Source organism: Xyrauchen texanus, chromosome 27 (assembly GCF_025860055.1).
Source record: "Xyrauchen texanus isolate HMW12.3.18 chromosome 27, RBS_HiC_50CHRs, whole genome shotgun sequence".
NCBI lineage: Eukaryota > Metazoa > Chordata > Actinopteri > Cypriniformes > Catostomidae > Xyrauchen > Xyrauchen texanus.
In genome coordinates, this window is record NC_068302.1 from 34,743,987 (window position 1) to 34,764,673 (window position 20,687).

The 20,687-nt window shown below is 37.0% G+C and overlaps 1 protein-coding gene across 2 annotated transcripts in view; it reads left to right on the forward strand.

The window, feature by feature from the left end:
- Nucleotides 1-20,687, forward strand: part of med27 (mediator complex subunit 27) — a 77,600-nt gene that overhangs the window by 44,608 nt on the left and 12,305 nt on the right. The window contains exon 5 of one of the 2 annotated variants that reach the window (XM_052094641.1): nt 18,318-18,425. The exons of the other annotated variant lie outside the window; for it this stretch is intronic. Coding sequence (XP_051950601.1) covers nt 18,318-18,425 — 108 coding nt within the window. The remainder of the gene's footprint in view (nt 1-18,317; nt 18,426-20,687) is intronic. 2 annotated transcript variants of the gene reach the window in all.

Sequence of the window (20,687 nt, forward strand, 5' to 3'; positions counted from 1 at the left end):
TGTGTTGTCCCAAACCTGTAAGACTGACTTTTTTCTGTAGAACATAAAAGGAAATATTAGGCAGAATGTCACCATTCAATTATTATATGAAAAAGACATGCAATGAAAGTGAATTGTGACTTGGGCTTACATTCTGCCTAACGTCTCCTTTTGTATTCCATTAAAGAAATAAAGCTGTACTGGTTTAGATTGACATGAGGGTGAGTAAATGATAACAGTATGCTCATTTTTGGGTGAACTATTCCTTTTAATTATAGTACTGTAGTACAGTTACTCAAGTGCTTTAGATCCCTGGGGCCTTAAGCTTGTTGATCAGTTACATTTTCAGTTTTAATAAACATTTGAGAAGGCATAAAATGCTACATTTCATGTCATATTAATGAAGCAGGAAAGTAAGAATTAAAGTGCACCCATTTAAAACCATTCTCTGACTAATGGAATGAGCAATGCGAGTTAATGCTGCAGTAGAGCTGGATGCCCTTGTACTCTGGGAGCAATCTTTCTGTTGACTGCTCTGTCAGTCTCCTTGCGATCTGTCCCTGAGAACGTCCCAGAGGGGCCGAGATTGTTGACTCGTTAGGAGTTTGCTCCAGACTTTGAAAGTTTTGCCAGAGTTCATGCATGATAATGGAAATAAAAGACAGACAAGACAGTAGCCACTGATCACTGCTTAACATTTTACGTGAGTGATTTACAAGGATCATTCTAGCTGCAGTAGGAATAGGTAGAATAACCCCAGAATTGGGCCTAACAAATTGTTAAACAATAAAATGACTTTTTCTTCCAAATTGTACTGTATATAAATATATATATTTTTTATTAAAATACCATTTGTTACAATAAATATCTGTTGCACAAGTGTATCTTTAACTACACTTCGTCATATAAACAATCAGTTCAAGTTTTGCTAACATTACACATTTGAATTTTTTAACATTGGTTTAAAATTTTCACAACACCATAATGATTCTTAGCTTCATTTAAGTAAGTTTAGTTAGTAATCTGAACCTAATCAGTGAGGAGTGGAGTTATCTGAATAATTTAGTCCATAATTCAGACCTATGACTCTTGTGATCGATCTGGTTCATTAAAAAGAACTTCCCCAATTGAGTGATTCGTTTGTGAATTGGACAGCACATTGTGCTGTATGTTCATTTTTGTGTGCAGTAATTGAGGACAATGCGATAGCAATGCAACACAACTCCTGTATAGCGAATACATTCATTTATATGCAGTTATTCGGTTTAGTGGTCAAGGTGGTAACTGGAAGGTTGCTGATTAGTTCCTCACGAGAAGCGGGCCATGAGCCACCACCATTGTGCCCATGAGCAAGACACACAACACCAGTTTTCATGGCACTGTTCATTGTCAAACAAACCCAACCAGCCCTGGTTGTGTGGTGATTAAAAAAAGGATTTGATTCGATATTCAACTCATGAAAGAGAGTATGACATCTACCTTAAGATGTCATAGCAGATCTTTTTTATATTTTGGACATAAATTTGTTAATGGGACGGCATATCAGTGTACAGATTTTTGTCATGTACTCTGGTATGGCTTTTTTTTTCCTGTCTAGACAGTGTTTTGGCCTTTGTTGTCTGATTTATCACATTCTGAGATTATGTTCCATTGAACAGCCCTACATGTTGTCAGTTGGGTCATTCACAACAACACCCTCCCCCTTACCTTTGAGACTTCCTCTGCCACGTCTCCACTGCCGTCATGTCTTTTGGCAACACTGACTGAGAGGAAAGAGAGACTGAGGGATCTTGGCAGCCATGCCAGGAAGACTACAAATGCCCCTTCCACAGCAGTGGGGGTTCACTGGTTCACACCCACAGGGCACGCACTTCCAGATGGCCCAGTTGGCAGGCTGAAGCGATCTGTCGCAGAGGGGACCAATTCGGTTGCCAGGCCCTTCTCTGGACAGTCGCTGTCCTCAACAAAGCTTTTAACAGAAAAGTATTTTGTCTCATTGTGATAGTTTATAAAATTAAAGACCATACCTTCAAGGGCTAGGCAACATATGTTGAATATTTACAGTATATTTGCAATGATTTTGCTGATGATTTAAAATTGTGAATATTGCTGCTAATTTAATGAGGTGTTTGCCCATTACATTTCCTAACGAGAATGTCGTTAAACTAGTTTTGTCCTTTTTGCTTGACTTGTAAGAACGTCAAGGTGTTTTAATTGCATCTCTGATCTAAACTTAAAGGGGTAGTTCACCCAAAAATTTAATTTCTCATCATTTACTCACCACATGCCATCCCAGATGTGTATGACTTTCTTCTGCAGAACACAAATGAAGAATATTTCAGCACTGTTGGTCCTTACAATGCAAGTTAATTGTGATCAGACCTTTTGTAACTCCAAAAATCACAAAAAGGAAACATAAAAGTAATCAATATGACACCAGTGGTTAAATATATATCTTCAGAAGCGATATGATAGGTATGGGTGAGAAACAGATCAGTATTGAAGGTGTTTTTTTACCATAAATATCCATTTTCACTTTCATATGTGAAAGTGAATATTTAAAGTAAAAAAGGGCTCACATTTTTATCTGTTTTTCACCAACACCTATTATATCAGTTCTGAATATATGGATTTAACCACTGGAGTCATATGGATTACTTTTGTTTCCATATTTGTTTTTGGAGCTACAAAGGTCTTTATCACCATTCACTTGCATTGTTAGGACCAACAATGCTGAAATATTCTTCATCCCTTTACCTAGAAAAAAAATGGTGTTGGTAAAGTTTGATTAATTTCCATGAATCGGTTCAAACTACATGTGACCTGTTAAATCAATTAGAATCACTTTAACCTAGAAACATATTTTGATTTTTATAGACTTATTGTAAGAAGAAAAGTCTAAGTTTCTATTGATACACATTTATACATTTTTACTCTAAACCATTAATTTACAATAATTTAATATTTGGCTGATAATCATTTAAATGCTTTCCTTTTCACTTTATTCCAAAAAAGTCTAAAAGTCTAGTACAAAGTAACTTAAAATGATATAGCAGGTTCCATTGAGTTTTTCATTGAATTGATTTAATGCTATTAATTCAGTCATTCTTTTGGCGTGGTCACTAAAATTTGCCCATTGAAGTCCCTATGTGGCATTACAAATACATGTAGGTCTTTTGTTTATTATGTATCATTATATTGTTGCATAAAAATTACAATTATTAAGTATACTTCCTTGTTTTTATTTAGTGAAAAGCAGTGTGGAAAATATGCCTTGATTATTTCTTGCATTCAACATTTTGAGTGTACTTTTTCAATCTACTATTTAACTGTGCTTTTTTTTCTACTTTTTTGCATGCAAGATATAAATGGCAAATATTTCATTATATGTTGTACCAGTACCCACATTTTTGGAGGGTTCCTAGCATGAATTGGACTTATATTTTCCCTGTCTGCTGACTTTGATCTCACATCACTTTTTTCAGAATTTTCAGGATTCCATTTTCACTCCCTAATGCAAAGATACGCTAGCAAAGCAACTGCCATTGAAATAAATGGCAATGCTAATGGATAGCTCTCTCCAGGTATATACAGTGCTTTGAAAAAGTATTTGCCCCCTTCCTTATTTCTTCTATTTTTGTGTATTTTTCATACTAAATTGTTTTAGAGCTTCAATCGTGATATAACATAAAACGAAGGCAACCGGAGTAAACACAAAAAATTAAATTCTCACATATATATTTTTTTTATTGAAGCTAAAAAGTTATCCAACACCTATATCACCCATGTGAAAACTGCCCCCTTAAACTTAATAGCTGGTTGTGCCACCTTTAGAAGCACCAACTGCAACCAAATGCTTTCGATAACTGGAAATCAGTCTTTCACAACACTGTGGTGGAATTTTGGCCCACTCTTCTTTGCAGAACTGCTTTAGTTCAGCCACATTGGAGGGTTTTCAAGCATGAACTGCCTGTTTAAGGTCCTGTCACACCATCTTAATCGGGTTTAAGTCAGGAATTTGACAGCCATTCCAAAACTTAAATTTAGCTTAATTTGAGCCATTAAGAGGTGGTCTTACTCCTATGCTTTGGATCATTGTCTTGCTGCATTATCCAGTTGCACTTGAGCTTCAACTCACAGACTGATGACCGGACATACCCCTTTAGGATTTTGTGGTAGAGAGCAGAATTCATGTTTCCCTCAATTATTGCAAGTCGCCCTGGTCCTTAAGCAGCAAAGCATCCCCACACCATCACACTACCACCACCATGCTTGACCGTTAATATGATGTTCTTTTTGTGGAATTCTGTGTTTGATTTATGCCAAATGTAATGGGACCCCTGTCTTCCAAACAGTTCAATTTTCAACTCCTCAGTTCACAGAACATTTTCTCAAAAGGTTTGAGGATCATTGGTGTGTGTTTTGGCAAAATTTAGACAAACCTTAATTTTCTTCTGGGTTATCAGTGGTTTTCACCTCACCACACTTCCATGGATGGCATTTTTGGTCAGTGTCTTTCTGGTAGTGGAGTCAAAAACAGTGACCTTTATTGATGCTAGAGAGAGGCTGGCAGTTCCTTGGATGTTGTCCTTGGCTTTTTTGTGACTTCCTGGATGAGTTGTCGCTGTGCTCTTGGAGGAATTTTAGAAGGTCAGCCACTTCTGGGAAGGTTCACTACTGTGCCAAGTGTTCTCCATTTGGAGATAATCAGGGATGTAGTGGAGGCTAAACGCACGTAAACGCCGTTTACGCACCTCCCAAAATTCGGAAATAGCGTTTACCCACCTCCAAAGTGGGTTTATCCACCTCTAAATAGATAGTTCCTAAGCCATTTTAAATTAAGCTTATGTCGTTTTAGTTTCATATTGTTCATTATTAGTTTCATAGGTTGTTAAACCTAAGACGAAGTCTTTCATAATGCGCTGCTGCCAGTGTTTCCCATGCGCGTGCATCGATATTGACTCCTACCAGCTATATACAGCGTGCTGACCTCAAAAATCCAGCTGTATTCTAACAATAACTTAGCTCTCCTTATTAGCTAGGCTCCTTGCATGCTGGCTAATAAGTAATAACTGACAGTGCTGTGTTGGACAGATTTATGCAGCGGTGTTCCATGACGGAGAGAGAGCGCGAGAGGTACCGGTGAGACAGAGAGAGAGAGAGAGAGAGAGAGACGAGCGAGAGGTAGCTAGTGCTGCGCAAATGCGCTACGGCTCTCTGCAATCAAATAGGCTACGATTTTAAATAGGCTTAGTAAAAAATAAATCGAAAATCAATGTGTGGCGGTCAGCGTTGATATTGTGGCGGGCCGCCACAAGTAAATGAACGTATGGGAAACCCTGGCTGCATTACTGTCAGTGTTGACCAATCAGCAGGAAGCAGCAGACTGCATCAAGATTCATCTGTCACTCACTAGCCCAAATGATTAAAATTAAAATATGTGGCACCAGATTCATTCTTCTGTCGTTATCTGCACATTTTTACTATCTAAACTATTTTGATAATCAATTAGTCGGGTTGAGTCATTTTTTAAGACAAAAGTAAAAACTTCTTTGATTCCAGCTTGTTAAATGTGAATATGTTCTAGTGTCTTCTCTCCTCTGTGACAGTAAACTGAATATCTTTGAGTTGTGGACAAAACGAGACATTTGAGGACGTCATCCTCCTGGGCTTTTGGGAAACACTGATCCACATTGTTCTGACATATTATAGACCAAACAACTAATTGATTAATCGAGAAAATATTCAACAGATTAATCGACTATGAAAATAATCCCAAATCCCTAATCATTATGTACAAGTTGCATTGGAAGCCCTGGATATAAGCCTCCCTCTCTATCTCTCTTAAATATTTTTGTTCTCTCTGTTTTGTCATTTAGTAAACTTTATAGATTTCAACCATATTATTTCTTCTTGGGTCTCTTTAACAAGAACTTAGATTAATGTATGAACTGAATAGTGATTGTGTGACATATGATGAGGGAACAACCAGTGATACCCTTGGTAGTACCATCAAATGATAGCCTATAGCGATGTCATCAGGATACACATACACCGCAGTGGCCCACCTTACCGGATGACCACATCGTGGTCCACCAGAATTTATAGTTTACCCACCTCTTTTTTTACCACTACACCTCTGGAGATAATGGCTCTCACTGTGGTTATTTGGAGTCCCAGAGCCGTTGAAATAGCTTTGTAACCCTTCCCAGACTGATGTATTTCAATCACCTTTTACCTCATCGTTTCTGGAATTTCTTCAACCTTGGCCTTGACCTTAGTGTGCTACTGGGTGAGACCTTTTAACCAACTTCATGCTGCTGAAAAAGTTCTGTTTATTTGATTGAACAGGGCTGGCAGTAATCAGGCCTGGGTTTGTCTAGTCCAGCTGAATCCCATTGTGATGGCAGTTTCATAGATTTGGGGGATTTAGCAACTAAGGGGGCAAATACTTTTCATACAGGTCCAGCTAGTTTTGTATAATTATTTACATTATCGTTTAAAAATATATATATTTTGTGTTTACTCTGATTAAATTAGACTAAAATTAAAGAATCTATATTTGACACAAAATGGTTATTTTTTTACAACAAATTTGTAAATGAATAAACAACAGCAGAAATGTAATTCACCAGCATAACACATGGAGCATACACTGTGCCAAATATTAGTTTTGGTAACAGCCAAATTAGCAGGTGGCAGATAAATGTGTGCTAAAATACACAGAGTTTGATTGTACACAGACTTTGACGTACACATCTGCCATTCACAACAAGAGATGATCAAGTGTTCTGTCATTCTATCTCTTTAAAAATCAGTTTGAAAACAGGCAAGGTTGTGATGAGTGAGACAGAATTAATTGGGGCACTAGACGGCTCTGTACGGGAAGATTCCACCTAATGGCATTGCCCGAGTATAATTGGGGGATGTTAATTAGAATAGAAAATGCATTCTTCTCAGGTCCTCTATCAGCTTCCATTGGCCCTTTAATATCATTAGCTTAACCTCATACCCCCTTCCATGACTTAATATAGGCAGAAGTATGATGTAAAAAAGTATAATAATTGCACTTCCTAGGGTTTCATCTAATTGTTTAAGACATCGGGACAATTTTGCACTGCATTTTTGCTGCCTTGATGTGCACCGCGGGAAGGGGGTTGCCCTTTGAAGCGTTGTTCCAACTTCCAAATGAAAGCAAGCAATTGAATCCTTTCAGAAAGGTCCTTTCCACATGAAGGTTTCATGCGATGGTCATTTGAGGAAATGATTTAGCTGTTTGTGATCATTTAACCCTTGGTTTAAAAAAAAAGGAGAAAAAAAAGAGGTAATTTATTTTATGTTACCTGGGATTTATACACATTTACACTCAATGGGAAATATTCCTTGCATATGTTCATGTTTGTTTTTACCAATCACCACACAAAGAGACCGTTCCTGAATTTGAAATGTATAACTGAATTAAATTAAAGACTAAATTAAAGAGGATATATTTGATGCAAAAGGGTTATTTGGTACAACAATCATGTAAATGAATAAACAGCAGAAGTGTGATTTATAAGAGTAACATATAGAACAAACAGTGGGCCAAACTGTGACTCATTCACCCATTCACACACACACACACACACACACTCACACACCAATGATGGGAGAGATGCCATGCAAGGCACTACCCTGCCATTGGGAGCAACTTGGGGTTCAGTGTCTTGCCCAAGGCCACTTCGGTATGTGGTGTCAAGGGCAACTGATATTCGTCCTACGCCACCCAGATTGAGGCGAGTCACTACACCACCACGAGAACCTAGAGCACATTGGGAATCAGGCATTCAAAATTGGGGAGAAAAAAAAATGTGCTGGAAACTGGAACATGTCACTTCTTCTCCGTGTCTTTATTTGACACTCTTATTACTTTTATTTTATTGCACTGCTCTCTGGAATACTTCATTTTGATTGGTCCATCAGGGCATTCTATGGTCATATTATTAACTCTAGAATTGGCTGTATTTCTACATTGCAGTGACAGAAAGAGACATGAAACTAGCACAGCTATCTTTTTTCTTCTAACATAATAGAATAGTTTGGACTCGATGTCTATATTTCATGTCTGTTTATTTGTTTATTTGGTAAGAAGCTGCATTATAAGCAGGATAATGTACATTTAGGCACTGTTCCTTCTTTCTGTGTCCTTTAAAAAAAATCCCATACCTGACCCTTCCTGCTCTATTTTCAACCTGACTAAGGCTTGTCTCGCATTTTCATCACCTCAAGGTCCACACAGAGGCAGAGTTAAACAATTTTTTGTTGATTTGAATTTTGAAGTGACCTTGTAATGCTATTGATCTACATAAAATTTTTTTTACTGCAGCAAGGTCGTTGCCACGGCAGTCAAAAACTCTGGGATGGATGGGCATACGGCAGCACTCTGAGTGTGGAATATTGACGGTATTTCGGAATGACCTCTGAATGGGGGATTGTGCTGATGAGGACAGCACCAGTGTTCAGTGAATAAGTCACAGCAGGTCATAGTCAGAGTGGTGGAAGAGGGCATTGAAAAACACCCCTCTTTTGCACTCAGGGATGTGATGGTGTGTCAGGTTGTTCCTTGTGTTGCTTGATGATACTGTAAATTTGTTTTGATTTTTAGCATTGGTGCTTTAATTTGTGTGATGTGCATTTAGGCTTTATAAACTCACTGAACACTTTATTAGGAAAACCTGTACACCTACTTATTCATGCGATTTATCTAATCAGCCAATCATGTGGCAGCAGTGCAATGTATTCAGTCATGCAGGTAAGGGTCAGGAGCTTCAGTTAATTTTCACATCAACCATCAGAATGGGGATAAAATGTGATCTCAGTGATTTCGACCATGGCATGATTGTTGGTGCCAGATGGGCTGGTTTGATTATTGCTGTAACTGCTGATCCCCTGGGATTTTCACACTCAAATCTCTAGAGTTTACTCAAAAGAAACCTCCAGTTAGCGGCAGTTCTGCGGACGGAAATGCCTTGTTGATGAGAGGGGTCAACGGAGAATGACCAGACTGGTTCGAGCAAACAGAAAGGCTACGGTAACTCTCCGTAAAACTGAAGTGAGCAGAATAGCATATCAGAATGCACAACACGTCGAACCTTGAGGCGGATGGGCTACAACAGCAGAAGAGCACTTCAGGCACTTTACTAGGACCATAGTGTTCCTAATAAAGTGCTCAGTGAGTATATAGTTTACATGGTAAAATCCTCTCCGAAAAGTTACATCTTTAACTTCACCCCCTTTACACCACTTTCTCTACGGACATACATAGTCAACAAGTTTTGGCCGTTGTGCCGAATCTTTTTGTAATTTTTTTTTAATCTCCTTTTCTCCCTAATTTGGAATGCCCAATTTCCGCTACTTAGTAGGTCCTCGTGGTGGCGTGGTTACTCACCTCAATGGTGGAGGACAAGTGGTGGAGGACAAGTCTCAGTTGCTTCCACTTCTGAGTCAAATCAATCCACGCATCTTATCAAGTGGCTCGTTGTGCATGACATCGTGGAGACTCCCAGGATGTGGAGGCTCATGCTAAACTCCGTAATCCATGCACAAATTACCATGTGCCCCATTTAAAGCGAGAACCACTAATCGCGACCACAAGGAGGTTACCCTATGTGACTTTACCCTCCTTAGCATCCAGGCCAATTTGGTTTCTTAGGAGACCTGGCTGGAGTCACTCAGCACACCCTGGATTCCAACTTGCAAATCCAGGTGTGGTAGTCAGCGTCAATTCTCGATGAGCTACCCAGACCCCCAGTTGTGCCACATCTTGCGCAGTTGTAAAGACTGTCCCACCACAAGTTTTGCTTATTTAAGGTAATATTCCAGCCTTAAAAAAACATCTCTTTAATGCTGCTATGAGAAGTGCATTTTACTATAACTGCAACTGAGAGCATGCAACAATGCATATTATATGTCACCAATATCTTCTGCGATCTAAGCCAGATTGCATTCATACTAATTCGAACTGCACTGAAGTGTTTTTTTTTTTTTTAGGGGTAATATTTGCCCCCTGGAAATAATTTTCAGGGGTATTTTTCCTTTTATGAGGGTAAACAGTGCAAATCATGTTGTCTATTTATGTCAAATACTTCCCTTGAATCATTTAATTGATCACTAAAATGTCTAAACCAATTACTAGAAATGCTTGGAATAAAATATTATGAACTATATTAAATGGTAATGATAACAGATGAAACTGAAATTCATTATGGGGGCATTTTTGCCACCACATTTTATGGGCTGGCATTTTGCCCCAAGCCCTAGTTCATTTTAATTTGCCCTAGATAATGACACTGAGTTCACAGGAACCATGCTCAAGTCCACCTTTTAAAGCGGAAGTTTAGAAAACCACTTTCCCGTCAACCAAACAAACTAACCGAGCAGTGATGTCAAACAGACTCTGTCACCTTTTAAAACTACCTTGATCTTGCCATGAAAATAATGACCATGACATGGCAATAAAAAGAAATAAACAAACATACTCTGTCCATACCAAACGCTGTTAAAAGCACCATTATTATCCTAATTTCCTGGTGAAAGTTAGTTCAGGCATGTTTTTGAAATGCACAGAGTTTAAAAAGATACAGCAGAAGGATTCGGGTGAACATATTAAACTTATTTTAGTCTTGAGCAGCTTGAATGAGGATCCATTTTTCTTCAAGAATTAGGAGGTCATGGAGGTCAGGATGCTTGGCCACGTTCTCACCTGGCTTCTTTCCTTCCTTGTTCGCAGCTGATTTGAGACTCACTTGTTGCTTAGAAACTGTTTCTTTTTTGTTAAATCTCACAGTTTTTGCCACTTTCCCACTCCCTTCCCACAGCCCACTCTCGCTCCAAATAAAAAGGACCATCTGCTGCCATTGCGATCCAGTTGGTCGGGGGATGCACTTAAGATCGGCTAATAAACCTTTCCAGGACGCCCTGACATTTGCTACACTCTAAGTCAACTTCTATTCTCCATAGTGTTTTTATTGCTTTAGCCTCAGGCCAGCAACTTACTTTCCCACTAACCGGTAGCTGAAAAGCAGGTCCAGAATAACTGTTGACGTTAATAACTGGCTTCACACCTAGGATGCGGTGAAGGATTTTGTGTTTTTTTTATTTCTTTATTTCATGAGAAATTGGTTTGAGTCACATTGGTGAACAGCTATTTGTGAATTCTCTTGTGCTGAAAAGTTCAGATTTGATGAGTGAAAGTTAAGGAATTTAAGGTTGTTTTTCTTCTAAAACTAGGCAAATATTTTCAAATATTAAGAACATCATAATGACAAAAGGGGCCCTCTGCCCTCAACACAGTTTGATTTGACATTAATATAATTATTTATTTTTATAGGAATTTTAACTTTCAGGCTTAAAAGGAAGTTTACAAAAAAACATATGTTGTCTTTATTGTTTTTCATTCATCATTCAAGAATGTATTTTTTGTGTAGATAATGAGCAATGAGTTTCATTGTTTGCTAAGCAGGTAATCATAAAATAATGGCAGCATATGTTCTTTTGAATGTGTGGTATGTCATATTGCGTTTTGTGTGTGTGAGTGCGCATGAAGCAGATGGGCAGCAATATTACCGTTATCTATTTTGTAGCATCCATAAGTCTGTTTCTTCTAGAAATCCTTTTGTGGTGAAACCAGGCAAAAAGAAGTAAAAGAAACGCAGCATGTGGGGAAGTTGTGTGCCTTTCTGGTGATCAGAGATTGTTTTATAGCAGCAACACAGCAGGACTCTCAGAAAAAGAAAAGAAAGACCAGAAGGCAGATTCAATCTGAGAAATCTTATCTGAGACTTTAACACTTTTATTGTGTTAACTAAATTGTTTGTATTTTATTTTATTGAATCTAAAAGAGAATAATATCTAAAAGTTTTTCAAACACATTTTAATTTATATAATTTATATTTTAATTTATTAATTCTATAAGAGAATCTTATCACAATTCTAAATTTTACTTAATTTGATTAATTTCACTCTACATGAGAATCTTATCTGAAAAAAGTGATTTTTTTTTTTCTTTATTTTATTTTTAAGATAATTTTATCCAAAACTTCTTTCCAACACTTATTTAATTTTGTCTTTATTATATTTACACTATAAGAGAATCTTTTCTAAAAACAACAAAACACATTTATAATTTTTTTTTAAATGTGTATATATATAAAAATAAAATTTTATTTCATTGACTCTGAATTTTTCTGAGCTATAGATGCTTTATTCCTTTATACATGACTCCTGTTGGTCTCTTTTTTTTTCAGTAACTGTGCAACTGCTTTTCAGTAACTGTTTGTACAAGTGCTTTGCTGCATACTTAACTGATGCTGACATGGGCATTCTGCTTTACAGCTGGACACTTTGTACATGATTCATAAAACTCATGAAGACATTTGATGTTTATCCTCAAGGATTCTGCTTTAGAATATGTGTAGGGAAAAAAATATCTGAAATCCATTCAGGCACACAGAAAGTTCCTATGTGAGAGATCACTGGAATATAAAATCATCAATCACTTGCCAAAACCATAACCAAACATTAAGCCCCGGAGAACATCGGTTTCAGATGAACTTGTTCTCCGATTTCTTCGAAGTGAATGAAGACCTGTTCTTATTCTGCATCCAAACAGTACTTTAAATATTTATATCTGGCAAGGACAAAGAAAGGAGCACGTATCAGCTTTATTTATCTGAACCAAGTGTGTGCATTTATTTTACATGAAATATGTTAGAGTCGACTAAGTTGCCTCAGTGGCAAGAAATAATATTACAATTTACATTTGGGAGAACTATGACTTTAAAGTCTGTCAGGGGTAATGGATTCAGGCTGTGAGTGCTAGCATCGTCTGCCAGTGCCAGGTGTTCAGCTACTCTGACAGACATGAATTTCATTCTTTCTTTTTTTTTTTTTACTTAAAACTGAAAAACATTTGTTGTGAAGGTTTGCTGAGTATGTACAAGTATTTCTAGTATATTTGTAGTATAGTATAGTGTGTAGAGGGTGTGTATGGGACAGTGGTGGCTCAACGGTTAAGGCTTTGGGTTACTGACCGAAAGGTCGGGTGTTCAAGCCCCAGCACCGCCAAGATACCACTGTTGGGCCCTTGAACAAGGCCCTTGACCCTATCTGCTCCGGGGGGGCTGTTTCATGGCTGACCCCGCGCTTTGACCCCAGGAGAGTTATGTAAAAACAATTTCACTCTGCATTTGATCTCATATTGTACAGATACAGGTTGTTGGCAGATAGGATGTTCCAAGCTTCTCTGAGAATTTGCCACAGTTCTTCAATCTAGTTAGGCTGTCTCAATTGCTTCTGTCTCTTTATGTAATCTCAGACTGACACAATGTTTAACATTTATATTTCCTATTGACACAAAGCTGTAGATATAAATAACCATCTTAAGACAACTGCTTTTGTGACATCTTATGTGCCTAAGACTTTTGCACAGTACTGTACATTTTTGCAAATAATTGCAAATGGTTGGGCTGATTTTAAAACTAGCATTTTAATGCACAAAACTAAATCATTTTTTTTTTTAAATTTGTACATAATTTGCTTGATTTGGAAATTGCATACAATGAAAATAAAGTGACATTTGCCTTTTTATTTTTCTTGATTTTTAATAAAAAACAATTCTCATATTTCATCTCAAGTATGCCATTTTATTATTTATTTATAATATTGAAATTAATTTCACTCTCTTTAATTATCATCATTTCAAAATGTTATTTGAATATATGCATATGCAGGGTTTTTCTTGCATAGAGAATTACTAGGCGGCCGCCTCCGTCAAATTTCGTGCCGCCTCCGGCTGTCTACAAAACTCTGGTGGGTTTCTTAATGGAAAACACTAACAAATGTTGCACTTTGTGGATTGTCATCTGTAACTACAAATCTCGGCAATAATAATAAAATAATTCTGTTGTCGAATAGTCGCTTGATGTCATTTAACATAACTTGTATGTTACAGCTACATGTTATAAAACTATAATGATGTCACACGAGACGAGAGGAGCGATGCAGCTCGAGTGTCTGATAGAAACACAGAACACAGCTTGGCGATATATCTTTATTTCATCTTTAATTAAAGTTAATATAATATGGGAGCGTGACATGTAAATAAGCACAAACTCCAAAACTGTCATTCTCTGTGCGGTCAGAGCTGCTTCAACCAGTCGTGGAAGAGAGACCGGGAGAGATTTAAAGTTCTGCCGGCTGATACGTACTCTAACACGGAGACGCTCGTCTCTCAACCCCGCTGTCTGCAGCTTGCAACGTGTTGCATCATTGATGAGATCATCATGATAAGATCAAGCTTATGTGAAAAATAACACTAAAATGACAACAGCAATAAAGTGTGTGTGTGTGAGAGATGTGTGTGTGAGTGATATATGTGTGTAAATATGACTAAATGTTACTAAAATATGACTAAAATTTCAACAGTTTTCATTGACTAAAACTACATTAAAAAGCCCAGACTTTGTCAACTAAAACTTGACAAAAAAAAATATGATAAAAACTAAAATGGACATTTGACAGGATTAAGACTAAATTAAAAAACAGCTGACAAAATTAACACTAGCATTCAGTTGCCAGGTCATTAGTAGTGTATTAAGGCAAAGCCAATGTTTTACGTGTTTTAACATCACTTTTTTCATCAGTATGGTACCACCTTCACCTCATTTTGAGCCAGGAAAAACCCTGCATATGTAAATATTTTTGTATAATGGTAGATTTATTATGTAGCAAAATAAATGCATGATTCATTCATATATATATATATATATATATATATATATATATATATATATATATATGTATATATATATGTGACTTTAATAAAAAATTAAGCCCTGGGGCATAAAAGGGCCTGTAGTTGACATAACACCCACAAACATAATGACTCTAAAATCCATTTTGTTAACTGCCTTTCAACATATTGCATTATTGGCTTGGCATTTATGAAAACAGAGAAATGAGGAACCTTAAAACTCTCCAGAATCTCAACTGAACTGATATTTAGTTCTTCTATTCCTTAGTGAGCAGAGGTTTTATATTCGTTTTTTGTCAAAGATTGTCACACTGGTGTTATTTCAGCTGAACTTCATCACGCTGGTCTGCATTGTCCTCCTGGTTTTCAGACCACCTGAGTACGTTTCCCCCTAACAGTCAGGGGTGGGGGAAAACCTACCAGGCCCAGAAAACTTTAGAGGGGCCATAACAAGAGCTATCACCACTGTGCTGCCCATTCAGGCACAGCCTTACCCAACATTCATTCGCTCTCTTCCACTCACTGCACTGACACATTCATTATTCAGGAAGTGGGGCTCAGCCGAAACACATTGCTGTTTTGTTCGTGGGACGGTGTTGATGTTTGAACAGATTTGACAAATAAAACGGCGGGTGGGTTTAGAGATCTCGCACCTCTCTCTCCTCTTCTTGTCAGTGCTTTACGCTCTCTTTCTCTCTAAGGTGTACGTAGTACGAAATCAAAGTGAACATGAGGATTCAAGGAAATTGTACTGGGATTTCCTCCATTGCTTTAGATTAAACCCAATTTAAGCCTAAAGACTCATCCAAAACCCCTCCTGACCGCAGCTATTTCAGGCTGGGGTTTGAACTTTTTTTGGCATGAAGAAAAAAGTAATTCCCAGAAGAGAAGAACTTTGAATTGCTCTGTATATTTCAGGGGTGGAATGAAGTGTCCAAAATTGCATGGCAAGCCATCTTTTGTTGGCAAATGAACTTTGAAGTAAAAATATTTATGTATAATAAACCAGTATATTTAGGTTTTTCAACAAAAACGATTAATTAGTATTTATTTTTTGTCACACATAATTTTTGTATTCTGTTTCTAATAATTAATAGTCTTTTTTTATTATGAAAATATCATTAATACAGTCTCTGAAACTTTTTACCATGCTTTCATTATTTATTGTTGAAGGTTGTTGAAGCTTATATTGGTTGTCATGCTTTAAGTTGCTTGAAATGAATCAAACATTACTCATGTGTTTATCGATCACAATGTGCTTAAGAGGCTATGCTTTCCGGTTAAGTTACTGTAACATCTTTACTTACATTCATGACTTCTGACTGAGTATTTTGTAACATTGCTACAGTTTCAAGATTCCCTAAGTGTGTGTCAATTTATTTTACTCCAGTCACAGAAATGCACAAGTTGTCACTTTCCATGGCCCTTTTAGGTGTGTTTTAAACAGAGTGGACTATTTAAAATGGCATCTAAAAGCCACTATAGGTTCAAAGCCACATGTATCTCAAGTTGTTTATAATGTTCCGATTTCATTGCACAGTAATGTATTATTTTATAAGGGTATAACGATAATTCTATTTTCATTTTATTTCCAAAGAAACATTTAAGGAAGCATGTTCAATGTGCAATGTGCTTTATTAATGTAAATAAAGTGTATTTCATCCCCATCTTTATTGAATCCTCATTTTTTGTTTTTACTCTCAATGAACGCTTTTTTTAAGAACAATTGTAAACCTACTTATTCATGTGATTATCTAATCAGCCAATCATGTGGCTGCAGTGCATAAAATCATGCAGATATGGGTCAGGTGCTTCAGTTAATGTTCACATCAACTATCAGAATGGGGAAAAGTATGATCTCAGTGATTTTGACCATGACAGACTGTAACTGCTGATCTCCTGGGATTTTCCCACGCAACAGTTTACTCAGAATGGTGCCATAACCAAAAAACATTTAGTGAGCGGCAGTTCTATGGATGGAAACGCCTCATTGATGAGAGAAGTCAGTGGAGAATGGCCAGACTGGTTCCAGCTTACAGAAAGGCTATGGTAACTCCGATAACCACTCTGTACAATTGTAGTGAGCAGAACAGCATCTCAAAATGTACAACCACTTCGGGCTATTTTTTTTTATTTCTTAATAAAAACCTTAAGCTAATTAACCCTAATTACCAAATAATCAAAATATGTCATGCACTGGGAGTATCTGCTGGTGTCTACTGGAATGAAAATAATTACCTGAAATGACCGTTAAATACAGTAGATGCTTCAGTGCTTCACACTTTGAATGAATTAATGTTTTAGGATACAACCTAGTAATTACAAGGGTGTAGAAATGTTTTGTTACAACCTACTAATTACAAGTGTGTTATGCTATAAATGTGGTTTATGAGGACACCCCTAGTGTCCTCGTAATTTAAACGGCTTAAAAAACAAACTAAATGTTTTTTTGAAAATTAAAAAATGCCAAAAGGTTTGTATGATGGTTAGGTTTAGGGGTAGGTGAGGGTTAAGGGATAGAATATATAGTTTATAGAGTCCTTGTAATTATAGGAGTACCAATATGTGTGTGTGTTCTGTATTGTTATAGTCTCGTACCTTCATTTGTAAGTGTATGTTCTGCATTGTGAATGATTTATTGATTTTATTTGTCAAATGTAAAATCTCACCCATTCATTTCCTACTGCATGTCAAATTTGACCCAAACATGATGAGTGTCACACTGTTGATAAAGCCACCATCAAATCGAGATTTATTTTATTTATTTATTTATTTTGGCATGTTCAAATTTGCAAGTGTAGGAAAAGTCAATCAGCCTTTGACCGCTTAGATGAAGGAAACCATTTTTATTAAAGAAACAAAAATGAAATGGTTAAAAAAAATGACCCAGGCAAAAATGTGCAGCCATATTGCCTGGTTGCCCACCAAAGCTAAGCAGGGTTGAGCCTGGCCAGTATCTGGATGGGAGACCTCCTGGGGAAAACCAAGGTTGCTGCTGGAAGTGGTATTAGGGAGGCCAGCAGAGGGTGCTCACCATATGGTCTGTGTGGGTCCTAATGCCCCAGGATAGTGACTGGGACACTATACTGTAAAAATAAAAAAAAGCACCGTCTTTTAGATGGGGACCGAGGTCCTGACTCTCTGTGGTCATTAAAAATCCCAGGGCACTTCTCGTAAAGAGTAGGGGTGTAACCCCGGTGTTCTAGCCAAATTCCCCCCATTGGCACCTATCTATCATGGCCTCCTAATAACCTCCATCCCTGAATTGGATACATCACTCTACCATCTCCTTTCCGCCACTAGCTAATGTGTGGTGGGCGTTCTGGTGCACTATGGCTGCCGTCGCATCATCCAGGTGGATGCTGCACACTGGTGGTGGTTGAGGAGATTCCCCCTATACTATGTAAAGCGCTTTGAGTGCCTAGAAAAGCGCTATATAAATGTAAGGACTTATTATTATTATTATTATTATTAAGAAGGACCCAAATATCACCCACTCACCTATCTTCAGGGGAATGATAACCTCTCTATTTTTTATTCTGTTCAGGTGACACTGGGAAAGGTTTTGAAAGCCATCGTGGTAATGAGGAGCCTTTTCATCGACCGTACGATTGTCCGAGGTTACCATGAGAACGTATACTCTGAGGAGGGCAAGGTAAACTTGAGTTAACATTTCCTTCTGTTACATGTGCAAGTCTTGTTGAAGATCCCTTCATTGTCCATTTAATGTAACTTGAACCTTAAAATTTAGCACGATTACTCCTGGCTTCGGTAAGGATGTGCAATCCCTGGATTTTTTAGCTATTGATAAAAGTCTCAGGGCAGTGTTTTAATAATTCACATGATGTGTTCGGTTCTCTCTTGAACATGAAAAGCGGTGTACGTAGGAGAAATCCTCTATCCTCATGTCCCCCGTGTCAGGTTGAGCAGTGACATCTCATTGGTTCTGAAGCGATCTGTAAGTCTCTCCGAAAGCCGTGGCGTTTGAACACTTTTGGTGACACTAATATGAGGTGGCCATCAAAGCTTCTGAGATGCTTGATCACAGTTAATTATGGCATGAAATATGAATGTTTTGAACTGCTTTCCAGGCCGAAGCTTTGTGCTGTGTGCCGCTGGGCCTCTGCATACAAACGTGTGTGGTGAGCAATTGCAAATTATCCTCCATGCATCACGAGACAGCTCAAACTGACATTAGCAGCAATACTTACACCCTGATATATGTACCACTCTCATTGTGGAGGTAAAAAAAAAGTTATTTACTTAACGTGAGAGATTTTCAGAATGAAATACTAGTGTACTGCATACTGTGCAACATAGAATGTGTACTGTATTATAAAAATAAATAAAAAAGGAAACAGTAGTATGCAAAATTGTTGTCAAATGGCCTCAGCACTGAGGGGGGGAAACCCTAAAGAGAACTAAATTGAGTATAAACCTCTTTAGGGGAAAAAACACAACCAATCATGAAATTCAGGAATTTACTTTCAAAAACAAGTTAACAAACAGTAATTACAGCCAATTCATTAAATATTTTAAATTGCTTAGCTTTAAAAATTAGATAAGCATTTACTGGATGTTAAAAATACATACTGTTAATTTAACGTTAGTTGGTTGAGCAGAAACGGATTTAAAGACCGTTACACAAACAGCCAAAAATGAACACTGAAGAATTCAGCCCAAACAGCCGAATATAATATATATATATTTTTTTTTTTTTTTTTTTTTTTTTTTTTAAATAAACATTGCTTAATGTCTTCATATATAAAAATATAGGAATCAAAGTTTAATGGCATTTCTAACTGTCTGCATGTAATGTAACTAATGATCCTTAAAGTATTTTTAAACTAGATAGTTCGAGCCCTGTATGCTGATTGGTCAATATAGCAAAATACTCAATGTAAGTATTACTACTAAACATGTAGCAATACACATATTTCCCGATGCGATATTATACAGGGGCCTCACGATACAATAAAAAAATTTAAAAAGACCGGTGCCCACAAATGTGTTGCTTAAACTTTTTAAAGGATTCAACATATTTCATTTATTTTAAATCTTAAATGACACAAAAGTGTCTGACAAAAAGCAGAGCTCATAGTAAAGTAACGTAAACAAATTCACTGCATTTATCAACAGATTATTATGAGGAAAAACTCACATGAACATTTTGTAGACAAGTTTGTCTACATTCAAGTAATTTACTTTTCACAATGCACATAATTTCAAATCAGCCCTGTTAAAAATCATGTTTTAATGTCTTGATGCCCTTAGTGAGCAAAGTAAAGGTGACTGCGGCAAGGACAAAAACTCAATGTCAGTTAGTGGATAGAATAAACCTTGAGAGGAACCTGACCTCTGGCTTTATGACTAATGTACATATGCCAATATTATTTAGCAGTTAAAGCAAAAACTGATCATCGCGTGTTTTTTTTTTTTATTTGCCCTTTTTCTCAGATTTTCCGTTGTATGTAAACACCTTTACCGGGATTTTTATAGGCTTATATCGCTGATTATTTCTTGTCAATCAAAAGGGGGCAGAAAAAAAAATTATTGGTAGATACAGCGGTGCATCACAACAATACAGTAACAACTATGAAGTGAAACACCTGTTCACCTAGCTACTGTGTATATCACTGCACAGCACCCAAAAATAACAACTATTATGATATTTCAGAGACTGTATCTCCTAGTGGAAGGATGACAAATAAACTTATTGCTTAATTATACTATATAATGTAATAATGTTTGTAAATACTATATTTATTATAATGTGATATGTCTAAATGTCAGTAATTGTGGTACATACAGTGTTGGGTAGTAATGGATTACATGTAATCGGTATTGTGTAATCAGATTACAAAAATCAAGTACTTGTAATTGGATTTAATTACAGATTAAAATACTCATAATGGGA